At 39.9% G+C, this 27,287-nt stretch overlaps 1 protein-coding gene across 2 annotated transcripts in view; it reads left to right on the plus strand.

The window, feature by feature from the left end:
* Positions 1-27,287, plus strand: part of CLCN1 (chloride voltage-gated channel 1) — a 64,014-nt gene that overhangs the window by 20,434 nt on the left and 16,293 nt on the right. For both annotated transcript variants that reach the window (XM_070935378.1, XM_070935379.1), the window contains exons 2-16: positions 1,639-1,795; positions 3,836-3,967; positions 4,774-4,902; positions 5,586-5,719; positions 7,780-7,857; positions 11,683-11,761; positions 12,725-12,850; positions 13,202-13,286; positions 16,561-16,662; positions 17,388-17,472; positions 19,335-19,484; positions 23,922-23,991; positions 24,497-24,607; positions 24,696-24,909; positions 26,291-26,424. In XM_070935378.1, the coding sequence (XP_070791479.1) occupies positions 1,639-1,795; positions 3,836-3,967; positions 4,774-4,902; positions 5,586-5,719; positions 7,780-7,857; positions 11,683-11,761; positions 12,725-12,850; positions 13,202-13,286; positions 16,561-16,662; positions 17,388-17,472; positions 19,335-19,484; positions 23,922-23,991; positions 24,497-24,607; positions 24,696-24,909; positions 26,291-26,424 (1,786 nt within the window). The remainder of the gene's footprint in view (positions 1-1,638; positions 1,796-3,835; positions 3,968-4,773; positions 4,903-5,585; positions 5,720-7,779; positions 7,858-11,682; positions 11,762-12,724; positions 12,851-13,201; positions 13,287-16,560; positions 16,663-17,387; positions 17,473-19,334; positions 19,485-23,921; positions 23,992-24,496; positions 24,608-24,695; positions 24,910-26,290; positions 26,425-27,287) is intronic.

The following is a 27,287-nucleotide window of genomic DNA, read 5'->3' on the forward strand; positions in this document are numbered from 1 at the left end:
GAAAGAGGTTCAGGAGGAACCCTCCCTAATCATTGGGCTGTAAAGGTGGTGGTGGGAGAATTATACTTTAAGCCTTGCAAGATTGATGTCAATCTTACCAGGTAGACCATACAGGAAACAAAGCTAGATACACCATTGTACTATAAAGTTACAATAAAGTGGAATGGCTTAATTTATTTAGCTATCCAACCAATATTTATCTAATGCCACTTCCCAACATATATTTAACAAATCTCTCTCTTGTTGTCTTCCCCCTAGCTCTTTTAAGATAGCAGTATAACTATAATTGTAGTCTAACTGTCGATATACTATAGAGTGGGCATATTAAGAAAGTCACTTTCTTCTCTACAAATGCAATTAATTACAATAATTGATTTCCATATGGCTATTTGCTTGAGTTTGTAAACTTGTTCATTTAAACCAATTGCATCTTTTTGCTGTCTGCAAGTTACAGATTATTTAGTTTAGCTTCTAATGCAACTAGACAACGCAGATGAGTTTCTTATAAATATATGGACATAGAACTCATGGAGATAGTGTACTTGGGGCTTCTATTGCAGTGATTAGTTTTCAAATAATAGAATATACAATATACTACATTTTAACAGAATAGAATAACAGAGTTGGAAGGGACCTTGGAAGTCTTCTGGTCCAACTCTCTTCTCAAGCAGGAGACTCTGTACCATTTCAGTAAAGTGGTTGTCCAATGTCTTCTTAAAACCGTCCAGTGATGCAGCACCTACAACTTCTGGAGTCAAGTCAGTTCACTGATTAATTGTTCTCACTGTCAGAATATTTCTCCTTAATTCTAGGTTGAGTTTCTCTTTGATTAGTTTCCACCCATTGCTTCTTGTTCTGCCTTCAGGTGTTTTGGAGAATAGCTTGACCCCCTCTTCTCTGTGAAAACCCCTCAACTATTGGAAAACTGCTGTCTTGTCGCCCCTAGTCCTTCTTTTCATGTATCGTGCAGTTGTTGATTTTTATACCAGCATTATTCCTTCTTGCAGCAATTATTAATTAGATTAGTTTAACATTCAATAAATGGCTAGAAATAATCTGGTTTATATTCAGATTCAGTCCACTATCCTTGCTCCCCTCCTTCAAATAAGATCTGATCTATACATTGCAAGTGCCTGTAGACTGGTACCTCATCATCTAGTATCCACAATGTGTAAACTACTGTGCTATTTGGAAGATTGAGAATATACACAACTACCACCAGGGATTAAAAATCTCTTCTAGAGTTGGGATTGGTTAACATAGATTCATCATTCATCAATGATTATGCAGAAAGAAATAAGATTGTGCATGAATGAGCTATCATAAATCTTTTGCCAGAGGCAGAACATTCATAGCATTCCACATTTATACTTTCAAGTTGTCAAGTGCAACATCATGAGATATATGTATTGCTGTGAACATTTACCAATCAGGATTATGAGCAAAATGTACTTGGTTTAGATTCAATGAATGTCATTTACGGCAGAGGACTTGGAATCATGTCTACATTATTAAAGGTACATTATAATTAAAGGTACTTCATTTTGACATAGCTATTACTATGTGTCTTGCAGTCTCTGGCTGTCTTGTCCTACATTGTCTTTGGAGTGTCTTGACCACCTATTATTCTTCTCTCAGCTCTATGGCCAATATACGGACCAACTTCCCAGTCTTTCCCAGAAAGAACTTCCCAGTCTTTCCCAGAAAGAAGAACTTCTGAATAAGACGTCTCAAGACTCCTTGAAGCGGAGAAGTCAAGCTGAACTCAAGGAGGAGAGCTACTCTAAGTATCATGGTAAGCCCCAGTGAAACTGGCGCTTCCAAGAAGCTCACAGTACCTTGGGCATTAACTGCACTGGAGTTTATTGCATATGGTGAGAAGGAAGAATGGAAAGGAAGAACACAGAATGGACATTTTGATGCTTTAATTCTGTAGTTCTTTTTATTTATTTATTTATTTATTTATTTGTTTATTTGTTTATTTATTTATTTATTTATTTATTTATTTATTTATTTATTTATTTATTTATTTATTTATTTATTTCACATATCTTCCAACTGTTCCAACATAAAAAAAGCTCCATGATTGTGACTATGAGTGAATTTGGGGCAAACTACACATTGCATGCAGTGGTAATCTTAAGGCCTTTTCATGAATGAAAACTATTTGGACTGGGAGACTTCGGGGTTGAGAAAAGGGACATAAGCATTTACTCGAAGATCTCTTCTTCCCTCAGGTTTTCTCAATGAGAACCTCAGTAACATCAGACATACTTCTTTAAAGATTCTTACCCACAAATAAGATGAAACTTTTCCTGAAGCTATCCTACAACAGGGCAGTATTAGGTTTGCTTTTGGATGATAGAACATATAGTTCATGTAGAACAGTGTCTCTCAATCTTAGAAATTTTAAGATGTCTGGACTTTAACTCCCAGAATTCTCCAACCAGTTATAGGAATTCTGGGAATCGAAGTCCAGACATCTTAAAGTTGTTAAGGAAGAGAAACACTGATGTAGAGCAATAGTGAAGCTCATTCTTGACTAACAAATACACTAGCATTCTCAAGCAATTCTGTGAAAATACATTTTGAATGTTGAAAAATAAAGCATATCTGCTGTGTTCTGGGTTGGATACAGATTTCTTTTCAAAAACTAACTAAAAGCAGGTTAAGGAAAGTTTGCTTACTATTACTAATTATTTCCTTGAGAAGCACTGATCAGATTCTAAGATGTTTCAGCAGGCATTTGTTCAGTGGTGGAATTCAAGTAATTTAACAACCCGGTTCTCTGCCCTAATGATTTCTTCCAACAACCAGTTTGCCAAACTGCTCAGAAAGTTAACAACTGGTTCTCCCGAAGTAATGCGAACTGGCTGAATCCCACCACTGCATTTGTTTGAAAACAAGCAAGACACCCCCCCCATACGCAGTCCTGCTTTCCTGCCAGTCCACTTCCCCCAATCCTTGCCCAGTTTCTCAGGGTATTGTGATGAGTGCTCCAATAGCAGCAAGGAAGATGTTTTGCAATGAGAAATTGGCACAGAACCCTGATTAGAATTGGAACATAAAACAAATGGAGAAACAACACAGTTGCTTTTTCTTCAAATAAAAATGACCACTTAAATGCATTTTTAAAAGAAAGCCAAAAGATGTTGTGTTTTGGCTGTTTAGCTCAGAACCTGAGTCTAAAGCCTGTAGAATACTTGATTAAAAAAAAAGTTATTAAGAAAATTAGGCAATATATGATAACTCTACTTCTGCATACATAAAGGTTAATTAATGAGATAATTCAGACATTCAAACATGTTCACATAGGGCCTCGTATTAGCAATGCTGTAGTGTAGGTGTTAATGGCCTGTTAAAAATAATGCCATATGCTATTTACTGTATTTCGCCTGCATTCTCAGAGCACTGTGGGCCAAGTAACTTTTTCTAATTCAGATTGGACATCAATGTAAGATTTCCCCCCCCAGTTAAGTGAAATGGAGAATGTTTATTTTGTTGCTTTAAGCCTACTGTTTGCTAGTCGCATAACACATGCTTGATAAAATATGGATCAGGGCACTTTAAACCTGATGAATTTACTGATGCTTATGTTCTTCAACATCTCTGAATTAAGGAGAGTTTCTGCAAGCTTTAAATGTATCTCCATCTGTTTGGAAGGAAATGACAAAATCTGGCATGATTTAAGGCCTCTCATCCTGTTGATTTCAGTGGAAGAAATTTGACACATTTATTACAGTGTCATACAGTTCCCAGTGTGATATATAGAACTATAAAATAGTAACTTCGGTGGGAAGTTTACCACTATCTAAAAGACCTTCCTTTTCTGCAGCCTGTACTAAAAGTGTCAAGAATTATATTACGAAGAAGCTGGGAGAAGACTGGATATTCTTGATTCTTCTGGGTGTGGTCATGGCACTAGTCAGCTGGGGGGTGGATTATGCCAGTGCCAAAAGCTTGCAAGGTAGGTTGGTTCACACTCTGAAGAAATGCTACAACTTAAAAACACATCTACTACTCTGTTTTATTATTAATGTGGTATCATTCACAACTGAAACTAATTAAAAACCTAACAAACGTAGCACATAAAGGGCCAAACAAGACAGAGTAGAGAGATGAATAATTTATTGAAAGCACAGCTGACTGAAAGAGAAGCTCAGAGGTACCAGTTTTGGTCATGGAAGGTGTGCTTGTTTGTTTTCGTTCCTACTGTTTGCTCTTTCCAAAAGCAAACATTGTGCTTTTCCCTCTTAAGGTCTGGGTCTTTCATCAGGTAGCTTTCATTCCTAGTGAACATCTGTTATCCGAATGAGGAAGGAAATGGCCTTGGAAAGGTGCTTCATTTGTTCATTAGGCTGGAATTTGGGTTGCTGCTGATCACAGAAACCGATCAGTGTCTGTCTGGGTTGACTCCAGATTGGCCAATCAGTGACCCTGCCCTCTTTGAACCCTGCACAGATCCTGACAAAATGCCCTTCCACAAAAAGAAAAGGAAATGCTTGTTACTGATTTCTTCTATTCCACCCTGCCTATCCCTGCACTTGACACAAGCCATTTGAGAATATAGATGGAGGTAGGAAAGACTACAGAGTAAGATTCGAAAATGTTCTTCCTTTGTTTAGTTAGGCTCTGCTTGTTTAAATTTGGTTACCATTCTGTAGTGGGCTGAGTGCAGCCAATGACAATTCCTGCATGGGTTGAATGTATGTTTTTGGGGTTCTGTTCAGGTGCTACAATCACTCACATCTATTGTCATTTCTCCCCTTACAGCTTACAAGTGGATATACAAAGAGATGCAACCCAACATCCCTATGCAGTTCCTGGCCTGGGTCACCTACCCCCTCATCCTTATCCTCTTTGCTGCCCTCTTCTGCCAGCTTGTCTCTCCACAGGCTGTGGGTGAGGAATCAAGGGACAGTGGGAATATATGTCTGCTCACTTCAGGCCCCAAACTACACAACCATAACAGACTTCTTTGTCGATTCCAGTCATAGATGAAGTCCCCTGTCTGCCTTTTTGCCTGTCAGTTCGCCACCCTATGTCCATTCTTAGGGCAAAAGGGATACACAATTGATGAGCACTGATTCTATTATGTCAGTGTTTCTCAACCTTGGTAGCTTGAAGATGGGTGGACTTCATCCATCTTCAAGTTTCCAAGGTTGAGAAACACTGTATTATGTCCACGTAACTTGTTCTGTTTTTATCAGTGCCCCATGGGTTTTTACATTGGGAAGAAGGACAAGGAGAGATTTGCTGCAGGCCGATATGACACTTTAATATCTCCCATTAATTTTTATTGTTGAAGATTCAAGCACTCATATTTATTTGTCTGTATCCCGCCTTTGTTATTTTTACAAATAACTCAAGGTGGTGAACATAACCAACAAAATTTTCTACTCCTATTTTCCCCACAATAACAAACCTGTGAGGTATGCTTCTTACCTGATTGCGGTCAACCTGGGTGTCATCTAAGAGGTCTGGTGCTATCTGACGTGTGTCCCTTGCGCTGTGGTCTCTCAATATGTTTTGGGCTATGTTCTATCTGAATAGCATTTTTCTTGATTCCTTTCTGTTTTGTTCAGGCTCTGGGATTCCAGAATTGAAAACTATTATGCGAGGAGTAGTCCTCAAGGAGTACCTCACACCTAAAGCATTTGTGGCCAAAGTTGTAAGCCTGACAGCTGGCCTGGGAAGTGGGATTCCTGTTGGAAAAGAGGTGGGTATAACTGGGAATGGAGGTAAGGGAGAAAAGTGATGGCAGATATCAGCTTGAAGACAAAGGCTGCAAAGAACTAAAGGATTCTAGGGTTAAACTCGGAACAGAGCAAATGAAAGGGGAAAAAAAAAAACCAGATGCATCTATTGGAAGAAATGTTCATCTGGGTTCAGTTCCAAGTGGGGAGAAAGACACTGAAAACATGAAAGCTGTTTGGAAAAATGGTTTAATGGTGGACAGGACCACATGGTTTGAGGTCCTGGGCAATTGAGCACATGGGTGAAAAAGATAGAGATAGAGAGAGATTTATACCTTCTCTTGGGCTTTGAAATTACTTCCTGTTCCTGTGAAAAAAATGTATTCTGATTGGTTGTCAGCAGGGGCAGGTTTCAAAACCCATCGCTACCGGTTCACTCGTGGGCGCGCGTGCATGCTCACGACACTTCTGTGCATGTGCAGAAGCGTCCAGACAGGTGGGCAGAGCCTCCTGCTGCCGCTATCAGTTTGCCCGATCTGGGGCGAACCAGTAGCAACCCACCACTGGTTGTCAGACTCCCTTGGGGCCATGCAGGGGTAACTTTGTAGGTTGGCTTGAGTCCCAGGCTTGGTTGAATTTTTCTGAGTGATGTAATGAAGGGGCTTTGAAGCTTAATTCCTATTACGGCTTATTGACTTTGTCCTGGTTTGGATCTTGAGTGAGGGTTAATCCTATCACCCTGGAGCTGAAGGTCTTTTGTAGTTAAGATGGCCCAGTCTTTTGTTTTGTAGATAGGTTGGCAAACAAAAAGACATCTTCTCCAGCTGCTGACACTTAGGTAAGCAGGGGTTAACACCAGACAAACAATCAAACAGAAAACAATACATTAACCAAAGAGAAAACCACACCCTCAGCAAACTGGCAGGGCAAGCTATTGCACATAAAAAGGCAGTAAAACCCACTCTCATTTGCACTAGGTGGGTAATGAAATATCTGTAAACAAACAATCAAGGTCAAAAAGCATGGAAGACTCCACAGTTCAACTCTGAGCTACACATATTCTCTTCTGTTGGTATCACTGAAATAAACAGGTGGGAAAGTTTCTGAACTAAGCTATTTTCCCCATTGGAGCACTAACCTGGCCACTTCTCTTTTGCTGGCTGGCTAGTTTTTCCACTGGAGTCCTAAACTAGCCAGTTCTCTGTTGCTGGCTGTAAGACAATATCTTTAATTATTTCTTTAGGTCATTCCCTTTTATTTAATTAACAGAGAAAGACACAAGCTCTTCCTTACTTCAGCAGCAGAGCAGATGGATGATGATCATTGCAACTCTTGCTTCTGGCAGTTCCATTAATCCCCCCCACCCCCACCCCGAAAATACTGGTACTTTTGAGCCAAAGATATTTGTCAAACTAAAGACACAAAACACAAGAACAAGTGAAGATACCAGCATCTCAAGAATTGGACGATGGTATAAATTGGATAACGGTACTTGGATTGCAATTCCACTTTTGCATTATGGCAAAGCAAGCAGAGGAGTGCAACTAACTGGTTTATTCTGAGCCAGAAATAGACTCAGCTCAAAGAACAAAGGGAAGGGAGGAATTGCCGCTACATGGATACACTGCTTCCTAGCTTGATAAAGGAGCAGTTTGGGAAGCAGTCAGAGAGAACCATCCAAAAAGAATAGAAACACACATAGGCCTAGCCCAGAGCTGAATGCAACCAGAAGCTGCAGAAATGAGCTTACTTATTAGAAGCAACTAAGCCACTCCCATATGCCCAGAGGCCTGGGGGACCTAAATGCGGCCCCTCCCTTTAATTAAGGACTCCCAAATCCAGCCCCCAGTGCTTTTGATCTTCCCCACTACACTTGATCACCAAGTTGGATCTCTGGATTTGATAGCACAAAAGAGTTAGCAAAGACGCTGAAATAGTTTCAGTTCAATGTAGGCAGGGAGAGAATGATCAGAAGCTGGTCGGAGGCACATCCTTTGTTGTTGGCCTGCACTGTGATGCTACTCAGCCTAGTTCTTCCCAGTTATTTATTTACACAATCGCCCTCTCTCTCTCCCTCCGGCAGGGCCCTTTTGTGCACATTGCGAGCATCTGTGCTGCTGTCCTCAGCAAGTTCTTGTCTATCTTTTGTGGGGTTTATGAGGTAAGTGTTCTGCATGCTCCATCTAGCTTGAGAGTGAGATTGCTGGGAGAGAGAACATTATAGACTATTGATGATGAAAGCAGAACTGAGGGCATTAAAATGAAACAGTTAGTTCAAAAACAAGAATCTGCACAACACAGGAAATGACAGTGAGAGGTGTATTAGGTATCTTCACTGCAATTATGTCCAATGAAACATGGAAGAATTGCTCAAGAATAATGTAGTGCAATTGTAAATGTACTGGGGAAAAAAATCAGGAGCAATGTTTGGCTTTTTCAAAATATCAATTTCTGTGTAAATAAAAGTTTAGAATTAGTTGTAAGGGAACAATTTGAACAGATAATCTGGCAGTATGGAAGGGGCTTTTAATATTCTGCAGTTTCCTATCCTCACTTTAAGACTGAACTTTACTTATCATGTGGAATATCAAATCATTCTGATTTGCACCTTTTCTCCTGATAAAACATAATTCCAAACTTTTGCAAACATAAATATGCAGAAGAGCCAAAGATAAACAAGATTGGCCATATCTCTGTCATATATGCTGGTTGCAAAAAGACCAGCATAATTTAGAACTGAGAGGCTTTACTTCAGTTGTTACCCTTATGAAACAAAAGTGGTTGAATAGATGTAAATAAGGATGATTCCCACCCACCCTATTCCTGTATTAAGAGCAGATTCATTGAGAACAATTAACATGCAAACTGTGCTTATAGCTATGGCTGTTGTAAGCAGCTATGTCTTGAGCCTGGCTGTGATTCTAGAAGCTTGCGCTTCTAACTTTAGCTGCAGAAATAAAATAAAGCAACAGCTTTATGACTCGGCCATGCTGTATTCTTCCAGTGGCTGATAACAAATGCTTAGATTATTTATTTTAGAAGTCATCCTAATCAACCTGAACATTAATAAATAAAACTAATGCAAAGAGAATACAGGAAATGGGACCAAGGTAGAAAGAGACTAAGTTCTTGTAGATCCTGTCTGCCTTTGTTACTAAAGCCAACTCACAAGGCTCTAAAAGAAGGCTGGCTTTGCTGCCGGCAGATGCTTAGCATTTGAGCAGCAGGAGAAGAAAGGACTAACTCTTGCCTGTGCTCACTCTAACCCTGGCATGCCTCTCTCTGGCTGGGCTCTTTGTTCCAGAACATGCATAGGCAACTGGACCTCCTGGTGGCCGCTTGCGCAGTTGGTGTTGGATGTTGCTTCGGGGCCCCTCTTGGAGGCAAGTGCATTCCTGTGTTTATACAACATGCTGATGCTCCAGGCTGAGGACATTTCTGGAAGGAAAGATGTGTTTTCTTTGTAACAGATACAAGAACTCTTAAGGCACAACAGTGCAGCTATTTTATCTCATGTAACCTTGCAGGGAAATGGAAAAAAGCTGAAGGAGCACTCTGTGGAAATCCACAGGAAGTAGCGGTGGGGCAAGGAGATGACATGAGATGGACAACCAAGAAATTACTTCCATGGCAATTACATATACTTCTGTTTTCCAGGTCATGTTCTTCTAAGTTTTAGGCAGTGCCCAGGGAAAATGACAGTTCCCATTATCTCCCCCATTTTTTTTTCCTTAAGGAAAATAGGAACTTTAATTAAAATGCGTTACTATGTAGATATATATACTGTAGGCTATTTTTCTTTTCACCATTACCTTAAAACTGCCAAGTCAGGTGCTGAAAATACTTTGTTTTTACAGCTAGTCTATAAATAACAAGTATAGTCATAACAATGATAAAATAATACTTTGGGTTAAAGACCTTAAGAAGAGATTTTGTTGTTCAAGAAAATAATTTTATTCATAGACGGTAGGGAGACAATGATTCTTGGTATGAGATTAAGGATTTTAGAAATATTGAAGTCATTTTACAAGGTGAAATATTAGATGGGAGATAAATGGACGTCAATTTCAGTTTGGCAGCTTTTTTCAAGAGCCCAATAAATTTAAATATTGCCATATGGAAAAGTGTTTGTTTTGGGGCAATGGAAGGTTTGTTTAATGTTGGTTTTATTGTTTGTTTGTTTATTTTGCTGTTTCTGCCAAAAGTTAGAGCACAAAAGATGGGTAGTCCTAGAAGTCATTTAAATAAATAAAATAAACAAATAGTCTATATTAATCACTGAAGAAACACAATTGAATCCATAAGCTAATTATAGCAGATTCTTTATCAAGTTGCCAAGAGCAGTACATCTGATGGTATCTTGATTCGCTCTTTTTTCCCTCTTGAATCAAAAGCAATTTTTCAATATATTCAGTGAGACCAAGCCTGTCAGTCAATTATCACTCACCCCTATGGTTATACTTGACATGGACCAATATTTTCTGAAGTGACAAGTAGGTATAATTTGGAAATTTTCTATTTGATTTTTGCAACTTTTTCAAACTTAATTTGGAAATGTATACTTGAATGGATAGCAATAGCAATAGCAATAGCACTTAGATGTATATACTTTACAGCATTCTCTAGGTGGTTTACAAATGCCAGCATATTGCCCCCAACAATCTGGGTCCTCATTTTATTGAACTCGGAAGGATGGAAGGCTGAATCAACCTTGAGCCCATCAGGATTGAACTCCAGGTTCTGGGCAGAGTTACTCTGCCATACTGCATTCAAACCACTGTGCCCCCATGTCTCCTATATATATCTTTAAAACCTTACTTTATTTTCCATCCTGGTTGATGAATGCTAAGTTTTTTTTAACTTACTGATAATGTTAATTAATACCCTTTGTTGTTTTTTCCTTGCTGAATCCTCTAAACAAGAATCTGTGTTTGGTAATTTTGAAATAAGGCATGTACTACAAACATGAATTTGAAGTGTCTGTGTAAATTTGAATGAGAGCTCTTTAGTAGCTAGAATTCAATATTGATAATAATCCTATCCATATAGAGATGACCTCTTGAGTTACCAGCTGTATTTTGGTGGCTTCAGCAATTCTCTTCCTGAACTATGTGCTTCTCTGAAGAGAGGCCTTGTTGCTCGTTTGTTTCTTCCTTCTTATTTTTTATCATCTGTGTATGGCAGTAAATCATATGAATTGGACAACAAATAACAGATTGAGTCAAACCATTTCAGCTCCATCTAAGCAAAGCATTTCAGCCAGGTACATTGCCTGTATGGCACATCCATGAATTCCAAATGAAATAATTCCTACTATTGTAATTATAATCTTTAATAAAGTTACTATTTTAAAAATGGACTGAAGTGGTACTTCACTCATGAGAACATCAATCAGAGGAGAAAGCTGTTCTCATGCAAAGTATTCTGTTCATTGTTCACAATTTTTTTATAAAGGCTATACTACAATGGAGTTTGTTCTAAGTTACTGAAGTTATTCACAAGTACTACCATAATTGGGAGAATGCAGCAATTCCATTTTGTAGCACATTCTCCAGCTATGAATATTCACAGGCAAAAGCCTGTACATGAAGAACACATCCAAATTCCTATATCTTCAAACTGGAGTTTTATGATGTGTAAAACTATTAACAACTTACGCTTCTTAACCATCAACTGTTGATATACAGCAGCTTTTTTGATGTTTAAAAAAATGTTGGATCTGAAAAGCTGAAAATATCCTGTTTCTATAAGAGTTGTGCATTCAGGTACAATGCCCCAATTTCTTGCACAAATGTATTGGAACTTGTCAGGGCCAGAATGACATAAAACAGAAACAATGACATATACAGAATATATACAGTAAACGGGTCCAAGATGTGCTACAAAACATCAACTGATTGTCTTGCAATATTAGCTTCCAATCCTCTCACTCCTCTTCTTTCCTGTTTTTTTTTCTCTTTCTCTGTCTCATCTCTTCCACTAGTAGCAGCCATATTATTACACAGATGTCCTGACTGTGGGCTGTGCAGTGGGGGTTGGCTGCTGTTTCGGGACACCACTTGGAGGCAAGTGGCTGCTTGCTTTTGTCTAAATTTTCCAAGACACATCACATCTTCTCTCTTGCATCATGCTTTAGTCTCCATTTATAAGACCCTTTATTATTAATAATATTATTGATTATATATTGATGGCACTCTTCCTTCTCAGGATCCTATTGGTCATCATTTTCCAACTCGTTAAAAAGCCCTCCATTTATTTTTAGAATCTTAGCAGTATGAAGGTTAGTGTTCATTCATGGCATCTTCTCATACTGCTCCAATACATACTCAATTGAGAACCATGTGGATAATGCAATGCAATGTTTTGAGAAGTCCCTTGTCACTAGAATAGGAGACAGTGATATTACATTGGAAGGGTGGCGGCAGCTTCTATTTCACCAAAAGACAGGCTTTCAACATTCATTCCAGATAGCCCTGAAGTTCTTTGGATTTTTTTCAGTAAGAAAACAAATTTTACAATCAAGTTCAATTGATGTAAGGCAGAGTTCCCCAACTTTTTCATCTCTGTAGCCCGCCACTCCATGGTCCATTTCTGAATGCTCAAGGCCTGGTACTGGGCCGTGGTCTGTGGGTTGGGGACTCCTGAATTAGATTCAGCAGTGCTATCCAGAGCTTCTTGTGAAGTGAATTTAATATATAATCCAGCCTCAAAGGGTTCTTCAACAGGAAACATTCTTCTGATGGTAGAAAGTTGGGAAAGTAGTGAATTAACATAAAGGGTGACTTGGGGAACTTCAGTCTTGCTTACACTGATTCCTCTGTGGCCTTAATTCTAACCATAAAAACAAAACAAAACAAAACAAAACTTTTGCAAAATGAAAAGAAATTAAAAATAAACTTATTGTTGTAACTCTTATCCCTTTTGCAAGAGCCTATTTTGGGGAGTGATGGCTGGGGGAAATAGTATTTGCATGCATTTTGTGGGCGTAGACTGTCGTGAACTGATGAGAATTTTTATCTACTCTGTAGGTGTCCTCTTTAGCATTGAAGTCACTTCCACCTATTTTGCAGTTCGTAACTATTGGCGTGGATTCTTTGCAGCCACATTCAGCGCCTTTGTTTTCCGAGTCTTTGCTGTTTGGAACAAGGATGCAAGTAAGATGAGAAGACACATCTCCTCCCAGCCTCTCTTGTTGTTATTGCTGCCTCCCACAATTAGCTTTATACACAACTTCTGCAAGATTATGGGGATAGTGGGTAGGGGAGTGTCTGTGCAAGGCAGAAAGGTTTTTTAGTAACAAAGTGGTATTAAGGCTGAATTATTTCAGTCTTCTTGGAACACTTATGATTTTTTTTTACAGTGAAGTTCTTAAAACTGAAATGATGGTAATAGAGGTTTCTTAGGCTGTTCTCAGACTCATTGTTTGGGTACCAAGGGTCTAACTTCATGTCCTTTTTTTTACCTGGTCACCCTGGTTGTCTCTTTTCTCCATCCCCTCCTCACAGTCACCATCACAGCCCTCTTCAGAACAAACTTTCGCATGGATTTTCCCTTTGACCTACAGGAGCTGCCGGCATTTGCTGTAATAGGGTAAGCCCACTGGAGCACAGCTAATTGCAATGGGGGTTGCAGGGGTGAAGAAAGGCAAGCCATATTGAAAGTTCTCCATATGAAGCAGTTAAATTAGAAAGTTCCATATTAGAAACAGGTAAGGTCACTTTTGAAGCATACTCAACTCTTAAGGGGATTTCAAAGAAGTGTTCATGCAATTTCTTGGGAACAGTATAGAAGTGGTTAGTCATTGCCCTCTTCCCAATACAATTCAAACTCTTCTCACGCCTGTATTTCAAGCTGCTTTATATTAGCAAATATATGCATCCAGAATAATGGGTCCAATCTGGGTCAGTAACCAGGATGAGTGGTTTAGTCTAAACCTCTGGCCCACATGCAAGACCACACTGGGAATACTGCATCCAGTTTTGGTCACAATATAAAAAAGATGTTGAGACTCTGGAAAGAATGCTAAGAGCAATTAAGATGATTAGAAGGCTGAAACATATGAAGAACAGTTGCAAGAATTGGGTATGTCTAATCTAGAGAAGTAGGACTAGGGTGCCATAATAGCAGTGTTTCAATATTTGAGGGGCTGCCACAAACAAGAGGGAGTCAACTTATTTTCCAAAGCGTCTGAAAGCAAATCAAGAAACAATGAATAGGAACCAAGGAAACTAGCAACCTAGAACTAAGGAGAAATTTCCTGACAGTGAGAACAATCAACCAGAGGAACATCTTGCCTTCAGGGGTTGTGGGTGCTCCATCATTGGAGGTTTTTAAGAAGAGACTGGCCATCCATTTATCTGAAATGGTATGGGGTCTCCTGCATGATTAAGAGTTTGGACTAAAAGACCTCCAAGGTCCCTTCCAATTCTGATAATGATGATGGTGGTGATGATGGTGATGATGATGATCTTTTCAACTTCTGCTGGACCCATCCTCAGGGATCTTCTCTCTACCAGAATGTATACTTTGGGCTGTTCTATGTGTTATATTTATGTGGTGCCTGGTTGGGTGTGGCTTTCTATTGGTTGATTGGGATATTGATTGGTTGATCGGCATGTTGATGGACAGTTATTGGCTATTGTTTCCTTAGGCTGCCAAGTCCTCGGATCCTAAGTACCTTATAAACTGGTATTAAATCAGCACTCCTGTTGACTGACAAGGAACTGTTTTGTTTTTGTTTGGAGAAACAGAGATTACACTCCTCTTTGGGAGGATCAGATGCAAAAGAGAACACCAGATATTGGTGTTAGATTTCTATTCTGCCTTTTCTACAAATTATATAAACAATCCCTTCCCCAGTTTTAGAGACATGTGAGCTAAGTTGTGCTGAGAGATGGTGACTGTGACTCAAAGTTATTTGGTGAATTTCCATGACTGAGAGTGGAATTCCAATCATTGTCTTAATATTTTTGGTTGTGCAGTTTATCATGCAGGATTGAGAAATATGGCAGGTGCAGAAAAGCTGCTTTGTTGCATTTCTTTGTATGTAACCTGACCAGAAGCCTTTTTCATCAAAAACAAGCTTTGAAATTCACTTGACAGAATTCATTTAACAATTAGTTTGTAGCCCTACTGGCATGTTTATATACATGTAGCTTAAGAACGAGCTGTGGCTGATATTCTAGTCTTGGCTTGGGAATCTCAAATTCTTTCATGCTTTGCCAAGAGTTTCAGTACTGAGTTGTAGGTGCCGAATCTTTAACCAAATAACTAAAAAAGTAGTGATTCCTCCAATTGTTTTTGGACCTCTTACAGGTCAAGAATGTGTGATTATTCAATTTATCTATATTAGTGGGAAAAAAAATCAGGATTAGAGCAGAGGTGGGTTTCAGCAGGTTCTGACCAGTTCTGGAGAACCGGTAGCAGAATTAATTTAATTTAATTTAATTTAATTTAATTTAATTTAATTTAATTTAATTTAATTTAATTTAATTTAATTTAATTTAATTTAATTTAATTTAATTTAATTTAATTTAATTTAATTTAATTTAATTTAATTTAATTTAATTTAATTTAATTTAATTTAATTTATCACATTTCTATGCCGCCCAACTCCCAAGGGTCTCTGGGAAATTTTGAGTAGTTCGGAGAACCGGTAGTAAAAATTCTGACTGGCCCTGCCCCCGTCTATTCTCTGCCTCCCAAGTCCCAGCTGATCAGGAGGAAATAGGGATTTTGCAGTAACTTTCCCCTGGATTGATTGGGAATGGAGATTGTACAGTGTCCTTCCCCTGCCACACCCATCAAACCACGCCCACCAAGCAATGCCATACCCACCAAGCCACACCCACAGAACCGGTAGTAAAAAAATTTGGAAACCCACCACTGGATTAGAGTATATACAATGCCATGTACATTCTCTGGAGCGTATAGTGCTATAGGATAGTGTTTCTTAAACTTTTTTTCTCTTAAGACCCTTCCCACTTCTAACCATTAGGAAAGACTCCAAAGAGCTTTTCTTTGTATGGGCTATATTTTAGTGATATTTATTATATTAAAAATTAAAATCAGTGATTTCCCTGCCGCATTTGCTACTCGTGATTGATTGATAGGATGTTAATGTTGTATTATTTTTCAACATAAGATGATAAATAATTTTGATTTTGCAGACTCTTGAAAAAGTGGTAGGACTCCCCCCCGCCCCATGTTCTATGACCACACTTTAAGAAACAGTACTGTACAGTAGAAGATTATCTTGGGAGATATCTTAGTTTTATGGTCATATGAACATCTAACTACAGTACTGAAAAGCAAGCTATGGGGATATATAAACAAGGAGGGCCACCTCTGGAACATACAAATCATAACAGATTGGAATAATATTGTTAGAGATAGAATTCTGAGGTGGTAGACTATGTTTTATCATTTTAAACTGTATTTTAAAATGGATGACAGTTCTGAATGTTCTCCTTGCAGTAAAACAGGATGCAGAAAATGGGCTGAGATCTCTGGTAATGATATAGTCATTTTTTTTATTTGCAATTTTTAAAAAGTCACATAAATTAACCATTCAAATGGATGCCCTGCAGCCAGAAAAGTTATATGCCATTTGAAGATTTTAGCATCTTAATCAATAAGATTTATTTCTCTCTGGTTACTTATGCCTTCTGGATATACTGTTGAACTTAAATATAAATGAATGTGCAGAATTCAAAATGGAATATATTTTGCTATTTATCCTTGAACTTTTCTGGAAGAATCTGATCGGTTGTTGAAAGATTAACTATAGATTTTTTAATCTATAGTGTTCTTATGTAAATTCAAAGCCTAGGATTAATTTTATTTTTCAAATCTTATGTTATAGGATCTGTTCTGGGTTTCTTGGAGCATTTTTTGTTTATTTTAATCGACAGGTGGTTTTGTTTGTCAGACAACATGCTACTCTAAGTCGATTCCTAACCAAATAGTGAGTATGTTTTGCTAAATTATTATATTTTAAGTTTAATTAAGATTGAAGCCATGTTTTCTTTTCTGTAAGACATAAATTAACTTGGGTAGCATTAAAATTTGCCTTTTGATGCCTTTTTAATAATTGGAGGAACTATAATTCAGGAAATGTTCTTAACATAGGAAATTAAAAATATATTGTCTTAAGGTTTATTGTACTTTAAGAGCTTAAGGTAGATGGCCAATTGAAATATTTATTTTTGTCTTGCAGTAAGTAAGTAAGTATACTGTTAAACTAAAGCTAGATTTACTGTCAGGTAGGGCTAAGAAATCTGGGCTGTAAATATCCTAGAGACCTCCAGATGCCAGCAAAGAAATAGATAACATTCTATCTCTTAACTATTGTCTACTAATCATTTGAAATTTTTGCAATCCAGATCTGAAAATTTAGAAAAAAAGTTCTAAAGGGATAGACAAGTGGTAGAAGCTGCTGAATTATGCTCTAGTTCAGATTAAACAAGGAATGCTTCCAATATATTAGTGTTTATCTTACTTCCTAATAAGTGGCTGGATTTTTTGTGTGTGTTTAACTCACACTGATGTCTAGCCAAGAGGAAAAAGTTCCACTCATTCTCAGGAATCGGTGTTGAAAGCACTGGCTGAGCCCTTGCCTTCTACATGGCATTTGCAGCGTATTTCAGAGACTGTTGTATGAATTTAATTCCCATTTCTTTTCTTTTTCAGCCGCCTTGTGTATCCTGGGGTGATAACTTTTGTGATAGCATCTCTGACATTCCCCCCTGGCTTTGGACAGTTTATGGCTGGAGAAGTGAGGATTCCACTTATCTGTATAGTTATTTATCATTTAACTTTGTGCTGTTGTTCTCATTGCCTGAGGTTCCAGAACAACGTACAAATATAAATAATAGAATTTATAAAAGCCCAATAAAACTAACAGTTGTAATAACACAGTGTATAAAAATACTCACCAAGTGTCTGTTTCATATAGTGTAGGATACTGCATTTTCCATTTGCACTTACTTTTCAAATAGCACTAACACTTCTTTGTTTGTGCTAGCACACTGGTGGTGAATAAACTCTTGCTTTTCCTTCTATTTTGTCTGCATGCTGAGAAGAAAAGCAATGATAAATCCATTCTTTTGTTGTATGGAATAAGGGCAGGCAGGGGATTCTGCCTCTGAAAAAATAAGTTCTAGATTCATCCTGCCCAGGTTCATATATTGTATTAAGCCATGGTTTCATGGTTTACTGAACTGCAAATAGAACAAACTGGGCTCAATAAGGAGCTATGCTGTTCACCATGGTTTACAAATCACAATGGCTAAGTTCACAAAACATGCGGACCCAACCAGAGGTGGGTTTCACATAATTTTACCACTGGTTTGCTGTACACCGAAAATAGCGCTGGGGAGGGTGGGCGGCCACCCGCAGGTCGCCACTACTGGTTTTCCTGAACCAGCTGAATACCATCACTGGACCCAACACATTATGGCTTAACATGATGTATGAAAGCTAATCTTTTTTATGCTGTCAGGAAATCCATAATACTTCCACAGACCAAGGATTAATTCCACAGGAGAGAGTTTTGCTCACAGCAGCCTTATGCAATCTTCTTTCTATTAAACAGTTGTTCTCTGCTTGCTGGAAAAAGAGGACATCATCAAAACAATTAAAGAAAATATAACTATTATCCTGGATTTCTGAAACAACAGAAATTTACATCTGGACTGTTGAAGGATCTATCAGATGGGATTGCAAATATGATCAGGATTGAGAAAACCTCCTTTCCAGCCATAGAATACTTGGCTGAATTCAAACTGGAAATGATTATTGCAGAAGAAATAATATTTGGCTTATCTCTTGTGCACTGCTGTTTTAGAGCTTGTTAGAGAATAAAGCTGCCTCCCAGTTCCCAGTGTTTTGTCTTAAAGCAAAACCAGATTCAAGGTGGGCAGTCTTTTTCAAAATAGCAGCTTTACAAAGGGGAAAGCGTTTTATTTTGGCACGACACTAAAAAGATGGGAAAGAGCATCATTGGCTGGCTAACAGTTGAGCAGCAATTGGTTAAATCAGTGCTGTGCTTCTCTGTTGACCAGGATTGTTGGTTCTCTGCAAGACTAGAGATTCTCAATGAGGCAGGCATGCTGTGGTGATTGTATCTTGAGGATCAACAGTTATGTAGACAAGGGGTCTCCAACCTTGGCAACTTTAAGCCTGGAGGACTTCAACTCCCAGAATTCCTCCAGGCTTATAGTTGCCAAGGTTGGAGACCCCTGATGTAGATGACCTGTTCAAGTCTTGTTTTGTTTTGATTGTATGATCTGGAGATTTGAGTGACAGAAAGACTGTTTGTTCAAAAGTGGCCTCCAAGAAATATAATTAGGCCTTTTTGTATAAAGAGATCCTGCAACAGCAGCAGCATCGAAAGGCAACAAAGCATGGTTCTGTCACAGAATTCATCTTTCTAAGGCTCTTCAGTTTCATAAAAAAAAGTCAGAACAATTATTTGTTCACATCTACCATGAGATACCATGCATGAAGTAAAATATGCAATACACATTTGCATAATTTATGCATATCAAAATGTCAGTTCTGTTGCTAAATTTGCCTCGCTGTGGTAGGGAAGAGTCTTCTCTGAGAGACAAGCATAATTGCCTTTTCTCCTTGTAGTTGATGCCCAGAGAAGCCATCAGCAGCCTCTTTGATAACTTCACTTGGATAAAGCACACAGAGGACCCACAGCTTCTGGGGAGATCTGCAGTTTGGATCCATCCCAAAGTCAGCGTCTTTGTCATCATCTTGTTGTTTTTCCTCATGAAGGTAGGGAGATAACCTAGCAATGCAAGTTCTATGATGTTCCCACCATATTATGAGCCGTTTCCCATGAGCAGAATCAAAGAATAGAATAGAATAGAATAGAATAGAATAGAATAGAATAGAATAGAATAGAATAGAATAGAATAGAATAGAATAGAATAGAATAGAATAGAATGGAAGGGATCTTGGAGGTCTTCTAATCCAACCTCCTGCCCAGGCAGGAAAACCTACACCACTTCAGACAAATGGTTATCCAACATCTTCTTAAAAATTTCCAGTGTTGGAGGATTCACAAATTCTGCAAGTAAGTTGTTCCACTTATTAATTATTCTAACTGTCAGGAAATTTCTCCTTAATTCTAAATTGCTTCTCTCTGAACTGTGAAGACTTCAATTCCTGGTTTACTTTTGTACAGAAACTCAGTTAGGCCGTTGCCCAAGCATTATATCTCAGTTCTATTTGACTTCCCACCTTTTTTCAGTTAAGGTTTGTGCAAGCAGTACTGCATAAAATATAGTTGTAATGCCAGATTTCCAATGTGAATGGTCAACATGATATTGTAACAACCATTCCTCAAAGTAATTACTTTGTTCCTTGCTTCTTTATTTACAGTGTAAATAAGTTGTTCCTTGAATTTATCCGTATAAGACTATCATTTATTCTTTCTTTCTTTCTTTCTTTCTTTATTATATTTCTATACCACCTTTCTCCCGTAGGACTCAAGGTGGTGTACAGTCAAGAAAAATATAGACACACAAACATCATAAAATTGCTAATTAAAATTATTACTTAGTTTGGTCAATTAAATAAAACCCAGAATTAGATAACATTTAAAAAATCATTCACATGTTCGTATGTTTAGCCCCGCCTGTTGGAACATCAGGGTCTTGAGGGCACGGCGGAAAGCACGGAGATCAGGGATATTCCGTATCTCCGGGGGCAGTTCATTCCAAAGGGTTGGAGCCCCCACAGAGAAGGCCCTTCCCCTGGGAGTCGCCAGTCGACATAATTTGACTGATGGTACCCTGAGTAGTCCCTCCCTGTGAGAACAAACTGGTCGGTGGGAGGCTATTGGTGGCAAAAGACGGTCTCGTAGGTACCCAGGTCCTAAGCCATGGAGCGCTTTAAAGGTGATAACTAACACCTTGAATTGCACCCGGAAGACCACCGGGAGCCAGTGCAGCTCGCGTAGGAGAGGTGTTACATGGGCGTAATGAGCTGCGCCCATAATCACCCGCACGGCTACGTTCTGGACCAGTTGGAGCCTCCGGGTGCTTTTCAAGGGGAGCCCCATGTAGAGAGCATTACAGTAGTCCATACGGGAGGTAACTAGGGCATGAGTGACCGTGCGCAAGGCGTCCCGATCCAGAAAGGGACGCAACTGGTGGATCAGGCAAACCTGATAAAAGGCACCCCTGGCCACGGCCGTCAAATGATCTTCTAAAGATAACCGTAAATCCAGGAGGACACCCAAGTTGCGGGCCCTCTCTGTGGGGAGCAAGATCTCATCCCCTATTGTCAGTGATGGTACTAGCTGACTATACCGGGACGCCGGAAGCCACAGCCACTCGGTCTTGGAGGGGTTGAGTCTGAGCTTGTTTCTCCCCATCCAGATCTGCACAGCCTCCAGGCAACGGGACATCACAGCAAGGGCATCATTGGGGTGGTCTGGGGTGGAGATGTATAGCTGTGTGTCATCAGCATACTGATGAACACTCACCCCAAAACCACGGATGATCTCGCCTAGCGGTTTTACATAAATGTTGAACAGAAGGGGTGAGAGGACTGACCCTTGCGGCACCCCACAAATAAGGTGCCTCGAGGTCGACCTCTGCCCCCCTGCCAACACAAATTGCGAATGGTCAGAGAGGAAGGAGGAGAACCACTGAAGCACGGTGCCCCCTATTCCTAACCCCTCCAGCCGGTGCAGTAAGATACCATGGTCGATGGTATCAAAAGCCGCTGAGAGATCTAATAGGACCAGGATAGAGGAGCAATCTCTGTCCCGAGCCCTCCAGATATCATCCACCAATGCGACCAATGCCGTTTCTGTGCTGTATCGTGACCTGAAGCCCAACTGGAACGGATCCAGATAGACAACTTCATCCAGGTATCAGGGTAGTTGTCGCGCCACCACACTCTCAACAACCTTCGCAACAAAGCGAAGATTGGAGACTGGACGATAATTTGATAATATAGCCAGGTCCAGGGAAGGCTTCTTGAGGAGGGGCTTCACAACCGCCTCTTTCAAGGTGGCGGGAAAGACACCCTCACTCAGAGAAGCATTTATAATCCCCTGGAGCCAGCCTCGTGTAACCTCCCGGGAGGCCAGTACCAACCAGGAGGGACACGGGTCCAATAAACATGTGGCAGTGTTAAGCTTGCCCAGAATCCTGTCCACGTCCTCAGGAGCCACAGAGTCAAACTCTTCCCAGATAACGCTCTCAAGACCTGCCCCCGTCTACCCAATCGGAGTCCAGGCCTTCCCGAATCTGAGCGACTTTATCATGCAGGAATTGTACAAAATCCTCAGCTCGATCCTTTAAGGGATCTTCCCGTACCCCCACTTGAAGTAGGGAGCGGGTCACCCTAAACAGCGCAGCTGGACGGTTCTCTGCAGATGCAATAAGAGTGGAGAAGTAGCTAGACTTCGCTGCTCTTATCGCCACTAGGTAGGTCTTAATATAAGATCTCACCTGTGTTTGGTCAGATTCAGATTGGCTTGTCCTCCAATCGCTCTCCAGGCGTCTTTTCCGATGCTTCATCTCTCTCAGCTCCTCGGAAAACCAAGGAGCTAGACGAGATCGGCATCGGGTCAGAGGCTGCAAAGGCAGAACGCGGTCCAAGGCCCCAGTAGCCGCCCTGTCCCAGGCGACCACCAAGTCCTCAGTCGAGTTGCGAGCCAGAGTCTCAGGAAATGGCCCAAGCTCCATCAGGAACCTTTCGGGGTCCATCAGGCGCCTGGGACGGAACCATTTGGTTGGTTCCGTCTCCCTGCGGTGGGTGGAAGTGACTTGAAAGTCCATGTGAAGGAGAGAATGATCAGAGCATGACAAGGGCTTGATGTCTATATCCCCTATTCTAAGATCATTCAGCCACTGTTCAGAGACAAAAATCAAGTCCATAGTGTGATTCCCCAAGTGGGTGGGGCCTTGAACTACCTGGGTCAGGTCCATGGCCGTCATGGAAGCCATGAACTCCCGAGCCATCTCTGACATCTCACCAGCGGATGGCAGGTTAAAATCTCCCATAACAATAAGTCTGGGGGTTTCCACCACCACCCCGGCTATAATGTCGAGCAGCTCAGGCAGGACCGCTGTTACGTGGCAGGGAGCCAGGTACGCAATCAGTAGGCCCATCTGAATCCCCCGACCCCACTTCACAAGGAGGGACTCACATCCGGCTATCTGAGGAACAGTGGCCTCCCTCGGGCAAAGACTTTCTCTAATGATTGCTGCCACTCCCCCACCCCTTCCCTGAGTCCTTGGGCTGATCTTGTTCCACTGGGAGGAGGTTTTTGTTCTTTATTTCTTCCTAATGAATGAATTTGTGAATTTATGCAGTATTAAAAAGTTTATGCAGTAAAAAAAAGTTAATTATTTTTTATGCTCATCCATTTAATTTTTTAAAAAGGGATTTAGATGAATCGAATTTACTTTAGTGTATGCCATGGGAATTTGGCCATGTGTGCATGTATTGGTGAAGCTTATGGAAAATACAAAGCTATGCTAAGTGCTACAGGAACCAACATTTTATTTCTGCACAAAGTGACTATGGAAAAGGAGTACTTTAGGGTCATGACAGGTCATAGTTAGAAGCTATCTGCATCTGAAGCCTTCTTTCCATCCCTTGTGGAACAGTTTTTTTTTAGTAAATTGTGGGATGGGAGCCACAAATAGTATGTTACCTAATCTAAGGGGAGTTTCAAAAGAAGTATTTATGCTATTATTTAAAAAAATGTTGAATTGATGCATAATACACATACATTAAATGGAAGAAGGCAATTGGCCAAGTCAACAGAGATGGATTGGTCTGGACAACTGCTCTGTAATTTAACAGCTATATGATCTTTCTGTTCTACATCAAAACAGATGCTCCAATATAGCCTAAGGGGGAGGAGAAATGTTCCTTTTTAGAGAAGCCCATTGTGTGGGGAAGAAGACCAGAGAGAATAGATTAGAAAGGTAGCTGTTGAAGAAGATTCCTTGGAGGATGCTTAGTGGCATCCTGCTTGGTCGTATCCTCCTACTTTGTACCAGTCAGAGTACTGGGACTCTGCTGAAACCTTCATCTGGCAGGCTGCCCTCAAGCTATTTCTAACGAGAGAGGAGGGGAGGGGGGAGAGGGAGAGGGAGAGAGAGACAAAGAGAGGAGAGAGGGAGGGAGAGAGAGGGAGAGACATTGCCCAGTAACCATGGTTGCTTATTACCTCTGTCCTAGTTCTGGATGTCTGTCGTTGCCACAACTATGCCAATACCCTGTGGAGGCTTCATGCCAGTGTTTGTGCTGGGTGAGTTTTAATCTTTTTGTGAAAACTTTCAGGCAGATTGCAATGGAGGGAATTGCTTGTAGAGTCATAAATAAAAGGGGAATTGTGTTTCTATGAAATGACTGAATGCCCTGAAGTCATTTCTCCTTCCCTCAATCTATTCTTATTTTACCTACATACCACTTTCCTATGTCCTTCAAGTTCTGCAAGTGTTTGTGACAGTCCCACAAGTGATGATCTATTCATCTTCTGTTCCAAGATGCTTTCTTGGGCAGGTTTATAGAGGACTAGCACTGGAAAGCATGAAAACCTGACTCTCTGGCAAGCCGAAATGTAGGCTACTTGAGTGCTCAGAAATAGCAGCGATGCCCACTCTTTCTATTCTGGCATTAAAGGAAGCAAGGATGGGTGTTGCTTAAGCTTTGGATGGTGACTCGTTGCCCTTCTTTAAAATATCATTAGAACATGAGTGTGTGTTAGTGACTCTGATAAAGACAGTTTAGAAACTACCTTCGTTGGGTTTTAGGGGCTGCTTTTGGACGCTTGATTGGTGAAATCATGGCCTGGCTTTTCCCTGATGGGATTCTCTTTGATGGCTTTGTTTACAAAATCTTACCTGGCGGTTATGCTGTAATTGGTAAGTGTAGGACCCTCTTCCTTTCTCTGGTTCCAATTGTGATCCAAGTGATGCTAACTTTGCCCCTTTTTTCCTTGTCCTGGGAAAGGAGCTGCAGCTCTCACAGGTGCTGTCAGCCATACTGTCTCCACAGCAGTGATTTGCTTCGAGCTGACCGGTCAGATTGCCCACATCCTGCCCATGATGGTGGCCGTCATTCTTGCCAACATGGTGGCTCAGAGTTTGCAGCCAAGCCTTTATGACAGCATCATCCAAGTGAAGAAACTGCCCTATTTACCAGACTTGGGCTGGAACCAAATAAGGTACTTAGGGCTGACCAAGAAGGGAGGGAGTAGGCTAAAAGATGGTGAGATGTTCAGGAAGAGATAGAGATCAGTTCAATCCCAATCAACAAAGCAGGTGACCTGGCCAGTTTTGCAGAGATGGCGAAGATTTCAGCATATTTAAAAGATCGCTCACAAGAGACTTATGAATGGGAGTGGAAAAAGTGGATAGATTATGTGCAGAATAAATATCAAACTAGGAAGTATCAAATAGCTTTTCACTGAATGTATTACATAAAGATAGAAATATTTGAGTTTTGTGAAGATGAAAAATTATATGGGGGATGGAGGGGTTCAAGTTTTATAAAAAGGGGGTTTTGATTGGATTATATTCTATGGAAGTCCGGGGGGGAGGGGAGGGTTGGGGGGGGGTTGGGAGGGTTAGGGTGGCTGGGGAGGTTGGGGTGGGTTGGGGGGGGGGAAATGGGGTGAAAATGTAATTGTAAAACTTTTGCAATAAAAAAAAAAAAACAAAGCAGGTGACCCATAGATTGGAATGTATTTATTTTGAAATCATCTGTAGCCGATGTGTCAGTTATGGCAATCCATAGCTCAATAACTACTGTAAAGACTTTAAGTGGGGGATAATTTGAAGTTTGGCTCTTTATATGATATCCTGAACCACAAAACAGCTAATCACATCTTTGCCTAGCACCTTGAATAAAAATTGATTAAGTAAAGTACAGTTCAGTTATGTTTGGGAAACAGCATGAGTTCACAATTCCCCAAAACCTCAATTCATTAAAAATAGGTCAACTTTCTTGTTAGTAGGGTAAACACCCAGGAAGTGTATTAAGGCTGTTCATTAAGAACCATTGGTTCTTTTTTTAACTCCTGGAAATAAACTGAGTGATGGTTCTGAAATTTCAAGCCACCTAATGGCCCGAATGGAAAGAATTTCAGAAAATGATGTCACTTCTTCCTCTCTGATCCCTAAGAAAGAACGATCTCTGTTTTGCAACATGGCTGCCCTCCCAGACATTTGTAGTTGTTGGGAATAGCTCCTATGTTCCTTTTTTTGTGCGTTCCTTTATTTCTTGCATTTATATGGTTGCCCAACTCAAACAACCTGACTGGGTGGCATACAAAGACCAGTAAATGAAAATATCAACGGGAAAAAAAAGCAAACAAGAGCAATTAAAGCAAGTTTTTCTAAAAACTTGTAGGGTTTTATGCTTTATGTTTTTCTGTTAGATGTTTCAGTATTTTAACGACATCCTGTAGGCTTTAATTAGTAAGATTTTATGGTAACTTTTTGATAGGAAGTAGCTTTCAGCAAGGGCTCAAAGTATGACATGAATAAATAAATCTCTTTCTCCCACTTTATTATTTCTTATTTTTTAACTTATGCCCACTCAAGCAAATACAATATTTTTGTTGAGGACATTATGGTGTCTGACGTCAAATTCATCTCCTCTAATTGCAAATATCGGGATCTGAAGGACATGCTCCAGAATACCACCATCAGCACGTTTCCTCTGGTGGATTCTCCAGGTGAGCTTTGTAGGGAAACACAACAATTCCTATTTTCAATTAAAGCAGTCTTGCCAACCGAGTTTCATGGAAAGGTTTCTCCGGGATTTACTTTTGTCCACTCCAAATATTTCTGATCAGTCATTTGATTGGTTTTAATGAGGAATGTAAGGGATATAATTCTTTCAAGTGTTGATTTAATTTTTTAAAATAAGAGTTTCTGACTGCATTTATGATGGCTGCTGGCTCTGTGGGAATGTCCAAACAAAAGCTTGCTCTTCCATTGGAAAAAAAATCCAGCTGGTTAGCAGACCTGTTGAATATTCATGCATTGTTTTGAAAAGTAGGGCAGAATTTAGGGCAGAAATGGGGTGAAATAAAATTTGCTGATTACTTCTTCCTAATAGAGAGGCAGAGCCAAAAAGAAGAAAAGAGGGGCAGGGGCAAAGAAGAATTAACATGGAATTTTTCCAGATTTTTCTAGAATCTGAGCACTAGAGTTTTGGGAGTGGCATCAATGAGGGGAGATTATAGCACTGGTGACAAATTGGTAAATTTTGTATACTTGATCAAGAAAGAACTATCAAGAAGTATGAATCATCTCCAAATTAAAGTTATTGCTTCCCAATTCATCACTATTGTATAAATTGAACCTATCCTTCCTTTTTACAGGCAAGGAATATCATCTCACTAGCAAGAATTCACAAATATATTCTTGTAGTATAGTTCTGTAGTATGAAGGAAAGAGGACAAAGCCAAAACTCTAGTTTCAATTTAATTTTCAGTTTCTCTCAAAATGTAATCTAAACACGTTTTTTTTTTTTTTTTAATCTGGGGCAGGGAAAACAGAGTTTTTCTTTGCAATGTTTACTTATTGGGGAAAT

Source organism: Pituophis catenifer, unplaced genomic scaffold (genome assembly GCF_029215685.1).
Source record: "Pituophis catenifer annectens isolate HBS135680 unplaced genomic scaffold, rPitCat1.0.hap2 SCAF_2, whole genome shotgun sequence".
NCBI lineage: Eukaryota > Metazoa > Chordata > Lepidosauria > Squamata > Colubridae > Pituophis > Pituophis catenifer.